The sequence below is a fragment of the Malaya genurostris genome, chromosome 2, assembly GCF_030247185.1.
Source record: "Malaya genurostris strain Urasoe2022 chromosome 2, Malgen_1.1, whole genome shotgun sequence".
Lineage (NCBI taxonomy): Eukaryota > Metazoa > Arthropoda > Insecta > Diptera > Culicidae > Malaya > Malaya genurostris.
In genome coordinates, this window is record NC_080571.1 from 131056294 (window position 1) to 131070216 (window position 13923).

At 36.5% G+C, this 13923-nt stretch overlaps 1 protein-coding gene across 4 annotated transcripts in view; it reads right to left on the reverse strand.

The window, feature by feature from the left end:
* Window positions 1–13923, reverse strand: part of LOC131431038 (basement membrane-specific heparan sulfate proteoglycan core protein) — a 746275-nt gene that overhangs the window by 97393 nt on the left and 634959 nt on the right. For all 4 annotated transcript variants that reach the window (XM_058596469.1, XM_058596470.1, XM_058596473.1 and 1 more), the window contains one exon: window positions 7–187. In XM_058596469.1, coding sequence (XP_058452452.1) covers window positions 7–187 — 181 coding nt within the window. The remainder of the gene's footprint in view (window positions 1–6; window positions 188–13923) is intronic.

A 13923-nucleotide genomic window follows, 5' to 3' on the forward strand; every position in this document is an offset into this window, starting at 1 on the left:
TCTTACGTGATTACACCTGGATAGTCCTGAGTAATTCTAGATGACAGAGGTCGTCTATCTCTTCTAACCCAAGTTAGAGTGGGATACGGAACACCTCCAGTTGCGCGACAAGATAACCGGGTTGATTCACCGACTTTTATAACCTGTGGTTCAGTTGGGTATAATTCCAAAATGGGGGGTTCACGTCCTGCCGGATAGAAAAAAAAAACTTAAGTACGTTTTATTGTATTATTCAGTAGGGTCAGTTCGGTGCACCAATCTCAAAATAAATTATGAATAATATCAGGAATGTTTTATAAAGTGTCTCACCTTTATAATCGAAGCAAAAAATGGAATATCTCATTATTAAAATCATTTTCGTGTAAAAAAAGGCGGGTGGGTAATGTCAACGACATAACTAGATGTCGTGAATACGAAAACAACTGGCATGTTCCTTAACACTTCCGAATATCAATTAGTTGATCAATTGCATGAATTTAGCAAGCATTCCCCTTTTTCTTTACTAGAATTTGAAACGATGCACCTAAACTAAAGTTCAGATTAGTTACATTAAACATTCTGAAACACAATTAAATATCATAAAATAACCAGTATAGTTCTTTATAATAAAAATACAGATTAATCTGTATACGTGACAACCCTGTTTCGCATGGCAACCATACTAGTCCAAACTATACCCATACTAGTATGAAGATGTGTTCTACATCAACAATTTCAATTTCACATTGCGTGAGTCATAATTGAATGTGTTAGTGACGGTGCAAACTTTGTCTACACCCATTTTGATAAATCTGATGCTCTTGGTACGAAAGTGATAATTCAATTAATTCTTTTTGATGATCTGTAGCACTGAAAAGTGTCCTGAATTGTCACGGATCACCTACACGATCTGCATTTAGATCCGAGATGGTTCTTTGCATGTACACTGATGACTTCAGCTGGCCGGCTTCTGGTGTAGTAACGCTGTGTGCTCGGCCCGATGTTACTCTCGTGTGTGTCTTGCTTCTATAATCGTTGCTCAAAAAATGATAGAAAAAGTGAAAAAGGCAGCTTTTATATCGCTGGAGCAGCACATATTTTGTTTTCTTCCTCAGAACGCATTATGTTTGGCTGGTGCTGAAATGGATCAAATCAGACAGGTTTTTCAATAGTGTATTATTGAAAAACTTCATTGTTGTTGCAATATACGTTCAAGTTGAAAAATTTCGAATCTATTGATAGTTAGATTGTATAAATTTTTCCACAGTCCAATGAGCTATGAGTTTTCAAAAGCGTCATGTGTTTTCTCTTCTTTGATATTCGTTGATACCAAACATTTCAGAAATATTTAATTTTGAAATATTTGCGATTACGTCACACAACTGAAAATTTTATCATAAAATTGTGATCATATTTCCGATGACATGTAGCATAAATTATGTTGCTACGTTAGATACAACAAGAGATATTCATGATCAAAAACTTATTACTCTCTCAGGGGGTAAATTTTGGAAAGGCGCCCCATAGTAAAGTAAGTGTATCGGTTTTGTAAAATAAAAAAAAAATAAAACCGATACACTGAAGAAGGATGTAAATAACATTCCGAAATACGTATCTGTATTATAACGTTTGATACACTTTCGGAAAAATAGTGACTGTGGAAATAGTGACTTTGTGAGAGTGTAATGACATGACATAGTGGAATTCAACGGTACAACAACAGACCTAATAGTTGTCTAAATCTTTCAAAATCGACAATAAACTTTTATCTCCGATAAATTTTGTTGCATTGAAAAATACTGGGAATTGTCGGTTATATGTATTATTGTATAAGACTATTATTTAGCTCACTGGCTACTGATCTATCATTTTTCGAGAGATCGTTTTAGAAAAATTATTCTCAAACTGGTCCCTGCAGCCCATCAGCACGCGACTACACATTGTAAGGCCTAAGACGTCTCCCTGACCTGCCCCAGTGGGAGGAAGAAATTTGATTTAGAAAATCTTTAGCATATCATCGATAGTATTATAAGTAAAATTCGATCAAAATATACACAATCTTCCGTTCAATTGATTCGTTGTTCATAAAATTAATAATTTATTACGTTCTTTTTCTCTCGAACATAAGATATTGCAGCTTATGTCTTCAATGAAGGTTCTTTTGCTTTACTAAAACTGTCTCAGAAAGTATGGACGCAACCAAAAACCGCTGTTTGTCAATTTTTATCGCTGCGTTCTGTTGTTTACACCCTTCTCTAATCACTTGTTCAGTTGTTTATTCGTTTTCATTTGTTTGTTTCGAAGTGCGTGGACTTTCAGCAGAACAACGTCGAAATATTGTGTACAAATGGTGCACAGAACACGGACTGTCACTGAGAAAGATAGCAAAAATGGAAGAAGTAAGTGAAAAAGCCGTGCGAATTGCAATCAGGAAGTTCGGTGAGGATAACACCTTTGAGGATAAACCGAAAACGGGTCGACAAAAAGGTCCTGCTAACCCTCAGTTGGATAAACGTATACTGAAGGCGTTCGAGCAGAAGAAGGAGGTTTCAGTTCGGGATGTGGCCAAAAAAGTGGGCACTTCGAAGTCAAACGTTCTTCGTGCTAAAGAACGTTTGAATCTTCGAACCTATAAGAAGAAGAAACAACCAAAACGTAGCATCGAATTTTAACGCTATTCTTGTACATAATTTACGTCTTATACATAATTGCATTTTCATTTTTAAAGCTCTAAAATGGCGGGTAACGTCAGAGACATAACTGGATATCGTGAATACGAATAAAACTGGCACGTTTCCTTCACACTTCCGAATATCAGTTAGTTGATCGATTGTGTGAATTGCACAAGCATTTTGCGCAATATGTGCACATTCAAGCACCTTTACTAAAGTACGGATAAGTTACTTCAAACATTTTGATTCAGTAAAAAGCATTCAAGCGAAGAATTGCAGGAAAAAAAACCTGTTGATGCCAGTCGCAACCACAGGCAAAGGCTGGTGCACAGCCAATATTACGCAATACATACGCACAGAGGTCACGAGACCAACAGGTGTGAACGTATAGAGTTGCTGAGACACAGAGGTGTTGACACGAAGGGGTACAAAGGAACAGAAGTGCTAGGGCACAGAGGTGCTAGGGCACATCAGCGCAGAGACAACCACTAGGTACCAGATTTTGTGCAGTACACAGTGTACAGTACATGTTGCGGTGTACAAAAAAAGACAACACATCTCTACACAGCAAGCATCACAATTAATCGTCTACATGAGCTATAGTGCCGTATCTACAGCCAGGCACAGGCTGTACAGGAGTTGCTTGAGCATTGAGTTGGTCGTTTTAAAAACTCTATGCTTGAGGGAGTAAGGATACTCGAGTGCAAGCAATTGTACGGAGTATCTTTTGAAGGAGGAAACAAGACTTATCAGCCTTCAGATTCGTTTCGAGTGACACTCGCTGGATCTGCGTTGCCTAGCCATGTCCACATCGATAGATTTCGCCTTCCTGTTCGGTTTTTCATACCAAATGTTACGAATTGCACGAACTGTATAAAACTCGGCCACATAGCTACTCACGGTAGTAATAAGCCAAAATGTATTAAGTGCAAAGGGCATCATTCAAATGATAATTGCAGTAAAAAATTGAAAAATATATTTATTGTGGAGAGATTTCTCATGATCTTTCAGCATGCACTGTATTTAAGTTGCGCAAAGACAAAATGAGGCTCACATACGCAGAAAAGCTTGAAACTGTTATTAATGTCCCCCGCTGGAAACAGAATACTCTTTTTACAATCTAGAGCCAGAAAAATCTTACTCGGATGAAAAAAGTACGGGTGTGTAATGTCACAGACATAACTGGATGTCGTGAATACGAATCTAACTGAAACGCTTTCTTCTCACTTTCGAATATAAATTAGTTGATCACTTCCGGAATGCCAGCTTTCCCCTTTTTCACTACTAGAATTTGAAATGATGCACCTAAACTGAGCCGGTGCTATGCATTTTAGATAGCAAATTAATAGAAAGTTCCTACAACTACGAACTCCAACTCGTTGAAAAAAGGACCGTATATAGTACAGTAAAGTAAAATTTCGCATAGTTTTTGGCAATATGTTTATGATTCTAAAAAGAACCGAGTGGAAGAATTCAGGGTTTAGGGACTGGACCTGAGTTCAAGAACTACATTCTGAACTTAGAACAGGCTCAGAATTCAATTGCAATTTAGTTTTTGAACTAGTTGCGAAACAGAATTCAGTTCCGGAATCCAGTTCCAACATGTAGGTTTTGAATTCTAAACCTGTATTCTGGAACTAAGTTCCTGAAACATAATTTTGAAACTAAATTCTCCTCCCGACGATCGAAGTCCAAATGAAATTCAAATGGAATTCAGAAACAGATCATAAATTTTGGTCTTCGGTCCTTTCACATTTTGGTAATAAATAGATATACTGCTATCACAGTCGGAAATTCGCTGCAAAGGATAGTTATTGAATGCAAGTAGTTGAACAGGAACGTTAAAGTACTCGTCTCTGATGGAAGCCCTTAAGCTTCCATCATCCACCAAAGATCGCAATGCATTCAAATTACTGTCAATGGAAATGTTTCCTCTATCATCGGTATTACTGCTGGCTGCTTTCGAAATAACATGGACGGGTGTCTCAACAGGTGTAATTAAAAATCCACGAATTCTCTGAATATTAGCCCTGTAGGCCAACGCGTAGCGTCAAGTGCGTGCTGCTTGAGTGTTGGATCAAGACCAATTTTGAATAATATGTAATTCAAATTAGCAGGGTCTAAACCCTTTGGTACAAGACGAATTACATTAAATGTATCGGATAAATTAAGGCAGCGTGAGACTATTTTCTGCACGTCATCATTACTGATCATCGGTTGGAACCCAGGCAGATAAAGCCAAAATTTCGGTGGACAAGTAGGCGGCATAATGAATGGGACAGAGAGATCTCCCAAATCAATGTCACTTGTACCACGATTGAAAGAAGGGCGCACAGATTGGCCATCCTCACCACGACGACGTTTAGCATTTGGATTAGAAATAGGCCATACTGGTCTTCTTACATTACGGGTATTTGGATATACAGTGGCAGAATTAACAATGTTGTCACTTTCTGACTTAGCACTTCAACAATGCCAGAAAAATGCTGGATTTGCGTATCGATACTGTTGTTGCTAGAGCTTGTGATCATCGAGTTTTTTTTAACATCATCCATATACGCACGAATGCTTCTACCGTTCAACTCATTCTTGCACTTAGGGCAAACGAATATTACTTTACCCTAAGCGAATACATCCTTGCAGGAACGAAGATTAAAACCGCAGCAGTTCTGGCTGATGTAAAAAGGAGTTTCACAAAGGCCACAGCGCACTGGCTCCAAGTCGTTAATATCGTGATGACATTCTCCACATTGTTTTGAATCCATCTTTGTTTTGATCGTTGTTCGTTCGAAGGATGACAGAATCAGTTTAACTGAGAATTGATGGATGTTTACAGCGATTGGTGCTAACGGTCTTTATGCCACCAAACCAATTTAGATCAGCGAACTAAAATCAGCGAAAATTCAGAAAACGGTCACAGAATCGATGCAAACTTCAACAGGATGATGAAATAAATATACTGCCGGAAGCAATCAATACAATCTGGTGTTAACAGAAGAGCAATAACACTTTCTAAAACGTAATAAAGGTCGGACAAAATCTATCACAAGGCTTTAATTTGACACTTTGAGAATATCAAGTAACAAGAGAATATCGCCGTTCCTCATCGTCAGCTGGGCATACACTAGTAAGGCTGGGAAAATAACCGAAAATCAAAAATCACTGCTGATCTTAAGATCACTGATCTCATACATAAAAAAATCACTACTGATTTCATCACAAGTGATCTTAGCCAAGGACAAATCATCGTTGCGTAATCATGACTGATCTGATCTCTAAGAAGTTCGGATTTTTGTATGATTATGATCATGATCATGTTAAGTCGAGATCAGTAGAGATCTAAATTACAAAAAATCAGTGATGATTTGATCGGAAATGATTGATGTAAGAAATCAGCAAAAGTGCACAGAGGAGCGATTAAATAAGCGAAATTAATAATGATTATTGAAAGATAATGCATTCAAACGTCCGCTTGGATGAACAAATCGCTGGGAATTATCAATTTTCTAACTTTTGAGAATATAATGATAGGTGGTAAGCGAAACGTGAAGAAAATAAACATTAACAGATTTGATGGAAATCATAATAATTATAATAATAAGAAAAACATGTTCAATCACAAAGCATGTTATGCAGCTAGCTCCCCATTTAGCTTGAATATCATACACAGAAGTAACAGGAATGCAGGATATTTCACACAAAATAGTGATTATATCGACAAAAGACTTCGTTTTACTTCCAGCTAGTTGATGCTGATGATGCGAAGGGTTTGTAAGTCTCAAAGACACAGCAGACGCAGCATTTGAATGGTGCGTTTGAGTTGACGTAGCATCACTATTATCACTATATTATCGCTATAATCACAATTTTGTGCCAAACATTTTTTTCACTAATTTTGCAATAATAAAAAACAGCAAACTTTAAAAAAAAATAAACATTAACAGATTTGATGGAAATCATAATAATTATAAAAATAAGAAAAACATGTTCAATCACAAAGCATGTTATGCAGCTAGCTCCCCATTTAGCTTGAATATCATACACAGAAGTAACAGGAATGCAGGATATTTCACACAAAATAGTGATTATATCTACAAAAGACTTCGTTTTACTTCCAGCTAGTTGATGCTGATGATGCGAAGGGTTTGTAAGTTTCAAAGACACAGCAGACGCAGCATTTGAATGGTGCGTTTGAGTTGGCGTAGCATCACTATTATCACTATATTATCGCTATAATCACAGTTTTGTGCCAAACATGTTTTTCACTAATTTTGCAATAATAAAAAACAGTAAACTTTAACATGTAGGTTTTGAATTCTAAACCTGTATTCTGGAACTAAGTTCCTGAAACATAATTTTGAAACTAAATTCTCCTCCCGACGATCGAAGTCCAAATGAAATTCAAATGGAATTCAGAAACAGATCAATAATTTTGGTCCTCAGTCCTCTCACATTTTGGTAATAAATAGATATACTGCTATCACAGTCGGAAATTCGCTGCAAAGGATAGTTATTGAATGCAAGTAGTTGAACAGGAATGTTAAAGTACTCGTCTCTGATGGAAGCCCTTAAGCTTCCATCATCCACCAAAGATCGCAATGCATTCAAATTACTGTCAATGGAAATGTTTCCTCTATCATCGGTATTACTGCTGGCTGCTTTCGAAATAACATGGACGGGTGTCTCAACAGGTGTAATTAAAAATCCACGAATTCTCTGAATATTAGCCCTGTAGGCCAACGCGTAGCGTCAAGTGCGTGCTGCTTGAGTGTTGGATCAAGATCAATTTTGAATAATATGTAATTCAAATTAGCAGAGTCTAAACACTTTGGTACAAGACGAATTACATCAAATGTATCCGATAAATTAAGGCAGCGTGAGACTATTTTCTGCACGTCATCATTACTGATCATCGGTTGGAACCCAGACAGATAAAGCCAAAATTTCGGTGGACAAGTAGGCGGCATAATGAATGGGACAGAGAGATCTCCCAAATCAATGTCACTTGTACCACGATTGAAAGAAGGGCGCACAGATTGGCCATCCTCACCACGACGACGTTTAGCATTTGGATTAGAAATAGGCCATACTGGTCTTCTTACATTACGGGTATTGGGATATACAGTGGCAGAATTAACAATGTTGTCACTTTCTGACTTAGCACTTCAACAATACCAGAAAGATGCTGGATCTGCGTATCGATACTGTTGTTGCTAGAGCTTGTGATCATCGAGTTTTGTTTAACATCATCCATATACGCACGAATGCTTCTACCGTTCAACTCATTCTTGCACCTAGGGCAAACGAATATTACTTTACCCTAAGCGAATACATCCTTGCAGGAACGAAGATTAAAACCGCAGCAGTTCTGGCTGATGTGAAAAGGAGTTACACAAAGGCCACAGCGCACTGGCTCCAAGTCGTTAATATCGTGATGACATTCTCCACATTGTTTTGAATCCATCTTTGTTTTGATCGTTGTTCGTTCGAAGGATGACAGAATCAGTTTAACTGAGAATTGATGGATGTTTACAGCGATTGGTGCTAACGGTCTTTATGCCACCAAACCAATTGAGATCAGCGAACTAAAATCAGCGAAAATTTAGAAAACGGTAAAAAACGATATAAACGATATGAAAAAATTTGCATTGCGTATGGCTATTATTATGTTAATAACACTCTCATCTAGTATTCATTTCTCTTAATCTGGTATTTATTTGGTTGCTTACCAAACAAACGGTTGCGAAATCGAACACAGGGTGCATCAAACAAGAACATATGTTGAAACTATGTAAACCTAGCCGTAACGAAACCGGTATTTTGTCATGGTGATAATTAGTGTAAAAAAAGCATTCCCCAGATATATAAAATTGACAATTATTTATAAATTCTTGTGAAATTATTGTCACTAACTTTCATACCCCTCATTGCGGGATCAAGGATTTTAGACGTAAATCAATCGGCCCTCATGTTTGAGATTGATTACATATGATTTTCTTCCATAATGATCAAAGCTGAACGAATTTATCCAATGATTGAATCAAGAATCATTTTAGCTCAAAATCACTACCGATTTTGTCTAATGTCTTTCATCACTAAGTTCATCTGAGTGCATTTTCTAAATTTCACAACACGAAAATGTGACACAATTTTACTCCAGATTTGATTTCTTAATAGCTTTTTTCCTGTTTGATTATTTTCTCTAACTCTTTCACGAAACGATTGAAAAAAGGTGTAAGATTGTTGTCAATACCACGTTTATTACGAAAATAGGTCCCAACACGAAATATAAAAACCAACCTGATCCTGTTGAACGTTTGCTAGCTTCGGTCTATGATATACTGAGGTCTCTTTTTACACGGGAATACACGAGATCTGGTGTAACAAAAAAAATTTTTTTTTTTCGAAAAACTCAACTTCGGAACTTAGCAAAATTTGTAGATTTCTCAAATCGTATTTTTTAATGCTTCGAACAGAGTTGAATATCGTAGAAAATACCAACTTCTGAAAGCCTGAAATGAATCCCGCGATTACATCATTTAACTGCTGATTGCTTGCGAGTAATAGAAAAAATACATTCTATCGGTCCGAAAAATGAAAAACGATAATCCGAAATGAAGTAATCAACCTCAAAATTTGTAATTATTTTTGTAGTCATTAAAACTGCTTTTTTGAACTTTTGATCTATGATGTTCATTTCTCGCTCCGTTCGCAGTGCGGCTTTCACTTCAAACAAGTGCGGAAAATTCATCAAAGTATGAACACAATGGAGAGAATACATATACAAATCGACTGTTCTTAGGGCCATAAATGATAGTGTTACCTTATGATAAAAAAAGAACCGGAATTTTCATTTTGAAATTCCCGCGCTTGTCCAATCGGGAAACTTTTATTCTCTCAACGTTGGCAACACTTTTATACACATTCTGTCAAATTTTGACGCATATCGTACGATTGGTTTTTGTTTGGCGTCTATACAAAGAAGTTGAAAAATTTTCGTGTGGCGATTTTTATAATGGATGAAAATTTAGAACAACGTGCGTGCATCAAATTTTGTGTTGCAAATGGATTTAAGTGTTCCGAAACGTTGAAAATGTTAGAAAAGGCCTTTGGTGAATCGTGTCTAGGAAAAACACAGGCATACGAGTGGTATAAATTTTCACTGGTCGGTTTTTCTAGCGATTGCATAACCTTTCTATATGAGAAAGGCAAAAAATATTAATTATTGCTACTGGGAGTAAGAGATGATGTGCTAGATTATTATTATTATTATTAATGTCGTTTACTAAAACCCAGGTTTATGTGCAAGATCTATTCTACAGCAGGGTAAAACCATCCAAATTTAGTTTTTTTTACTTAAATAATTTAATGACAAAATTATTTCTATATTCAGTTGCAACACTCCTTGATGATGAACCACCAGGATTTCATTGGACGAATTGCCTATATCCAAGGGGAAAAAAATATTTGCCCTAATCTTCTTCAGAAATTCTCAATATTATTAAAAGTAATAGGGCACGCTCGTCAGCAAGCATACGTAGAATGATTCGTTCTCGAATCTTTTCACTCATATCTATTTCGTAATATCGAAGCCAGTAACTCAGTCTGTTGGTATGAGTACTGTAGCTGCACTGAATGATTTTGTTGCTCATTTTGTATTGAGGAGTGAGTAGTGGGGGCTCGCGATTTAAAAAGTGTTGGAATAACTGCTTGTGGAGCATCCACATTCTAAAAGTTGCTACAGAAACATTTCTTAAACCAAATGTCAAATTGAAAAGTAATCCACATTATGTGGTTCATCGTTTTGACAGGTTTACTGGAATGGGTGATGGAGTTGCCAGTTTTGTCCAACGGCAAATTGAACATCGAATTTTACCTTCTTTCAATACTAAAGTTATTGAAAGCTTGGGAATCGAAGTTGAAACTATTCATGGAATTTATTTCATCGCTGGAGCATATTTGCCATTCCAATGCACCGGCGAACAATTAAATTTCTTTAAAGGCGATTTGCAAAAACTCACAAGATATCGACCGAAATTTTTCGTAATAGGGGACTTAAATGCTAAGCATGTTCAGTGGAATTGTAGGCAAAATAACAGTAATGGTAAAATACTTCATAATCAACTCTCAGCTGGCTACTTCACAGTTCTTCATCCCAGTAATCCGACTTGTTTCTCTACAGTGAAAAACCCGTCTACAATTGATCTGGTTCTAACAGATCAAAGTCACATTTGTAGTGAACCGATTACACATGCTGACTTTGACTCAGATCATCTTCCTGTAACATTCCGACTTTCCAACGAAACTATAATTAATCCAATTAGTTCCATATTGAACTATCATAGAGCTAATTGATTGGATTACAGATCGCACATTAATAATCATGTGGATCATGAAACTATTTTAGAAAATTCTGCGGACATCTACACAACAATAGATAATTTGAATCATTGCTTTATCGAAGCTAGAAATCTTTCAGTTCCCAAAGCACAAACTAAATTAAATTCTCCTATCATCGATGACAATCTTTAACTGCTCATTCGGTTGAAGAATGTTCGTCGACGACAATATCAACGTTATCGTGATCCTACTATGAAAAACATAGTTAAGGATTTACAGAAGAAATCAAACATAGATTAACTCTTTTACGAAATAAGTATTTCGCTAAAGAAGTTGAACAAATTAAACCATATTCAAAACCTTTCTGGAAACCTCAGAAACCAATTCCTGCTCTCAAGGTAGGAAATCAAATACTTCTTACGCTAAAGTAATTCCTATCCTCAAACCTGATAAAAATACAGAAGAAGCATCAAGTTATCGACCAATTAGTTTACTTTCTTCTGTCAGTGAACTTTTTGAAAAAAAAAATCTTGTTGAGAATGATGTCTTATATAAATGAGAATTCATTTTTTTTACCAGAACAGTTTTGATTTCGTAATGAACATTCAACTACTCATCAACTTGTCAGAGTAACGAACATGATAAAATCAAATAAATCTTCTGGGTTATCCACTGGAGTTGCTCTTCTAGACATAAAAACCTATTTTAATCCACCTAGTGGTGTAATGATGCCTTTCTCATATTACTCATTACATCATGAATATAACCGTGAAATTCGCAAAAAAAAACTGTTTATTGAATAGGAATAGGATAATTTGTTCGGATCTAATCTCACAAACTCTATAAATCCTGTTTAACCTGTAGTTCCGGAACCGAAAGTAGTATCCAGAACAAATTAAGGAATTCCGCATGAAACTGTAAGACTTTTCTTTTGAACCTATAAGTTTGTGAAAATCTATTCGGCCATCTCCAAGAAAAGTGAGTGAGATCCTTTTTGCAGTTTCTAATCACAATTTCCAATTCTCCGAAACCGGATTCAGATGAACGGAATAGCCGAAGTTGGTTCGTTTGCTACCAACAAATATGACCTACAAATTGGAACAGTTTTGAACGTAGTTAAACTTATACTTACTATCTCATGCTCTATTTCGTTTAAACCAATTAAACTAAATCTAACGAAACGAACCTGCGTTTCTGTTACTACTGCGTGCTAAACAGCATGAATCAGCAGCATGAAACATGTAGTAGGATTGTTATTATTATTATTGACATCACTACACAACGTGTACGTAAGCAAGCCTTGTTCGTTTTGTGTTTTCTTCTTCTTTCTGTGTTGTACATATTGTCACTTTATATGGCGATTTGAAAACTTTGACACTCATCGCCCTGTAACTGCGGAACCGGAAGTCGGATCCGGATGAAATTTCACAGTAGGTTTAAAGACAGTATGAACTTCAATTCATATCAAGATTTGTGAAAATTGGTTCAAGCATCGCAGAGAAATCGAAGTGAATTTAGTTTTAGGAGTTTTTCTTCTCCACTTTCGGTGCTCTCGGAACAGGAAAAGAGGGGACCAGTAGTGCCGAATTAAGTTTTTATGCCCACAAACTAACAAGCTCTGCAAACTAGAAGAATTAATCAGACAGTTTTATGGGATTTGTACCTGTTTTTAACCATCGTTCGTGGAAAAATACTAATAAAATTGGTAATTTTCCACTTATCACGCTTTAGTTCCGGAACCGGAAGTCGGATCCAGATAAAATGTTCGACAAATTTTTAGGATATTATAAGACCTTTCATTTGAATCTAAGTTTGCGAAAATCGGTTGAGTTGTTCCAGAGATAATTGAGTGTAAACTTTTTCTCAAATTTTTACATATTACCATATAACTCCGGAACCGGAAGTCACATTCGAATGAAATTCAATAGCAAGCTATGGGACCATAATACCTTTTATTTGAATCTTAGTTTGTGAAAATCGGTTCAGCCATCTCTGAAAAAAGTGAGTGCATATTTTTTTCACTGTTTTGGTACATATCATCCTATATCTCCGGAACCGGAAGTCGGATCGGAATGAAATTCAATAGCAGGCTATGGGACTATGAGCCCTTTCATTTGAATCTTTGTTTGTGAAAATCGGTTTGGCCATCTCTGAGAAAAGTGAGTGCATATTTTTGTTACATACACACACACATACACACACACACACACACGGACGGACACACACACACACACACAGACATTTGCTCAGTTCGTCGAGCTGAGTCGAATGGTATATGACATTCGGCCCTCCGGGCCTCGGTTAAAAAGTCGATTTTCACAGTGATTGCATAGCCTTTCTATATGAGAAAGGCAAAAAGGCATTCGGCAGTGTTTAGCACAAAGGATTAATACACCCAAACCTCCGTTTACGAACACTTTTTATACGTAACCTCTTTTTACGTACCTCTTTTTACGAACCAAATCCCAAATAACGTAAACTTTTTTTACGAACCAAATCCCAAATAACGTAAACTTTTTTTACGAACCTACTTCGTAAAAAGAGGTTTTGTCATTCATCGAAAGCGATTTCCGACTCCATGGAAACTACTACAATATAGGTATTTTTGGAACGGGTTTAAAGAGTAGATTCCGGAAAATGATGTTTGAGGTATTTTGGAAATCCAAGATGGCGACTTCCGGTTGATTGATATTCCTTGAAAACCCATACAATATGGGTATTTTCGAAACGGAATTGATGAGTAGATGTCAGAAAACGATGTTTGAGGTAGTTTTGAAATTCAAGATGGCGACTTACGGTTTGTTGATATTCTTGGAAAACCTATATAATATGGGTATTTCCGGAACGAAATTGATGAGTAGATGTCGGAAAATTATGTTTGAAGTGGTTCTCAAATCCAAGATGGCGACTTCCGGTGTGTTGATATTCCTTG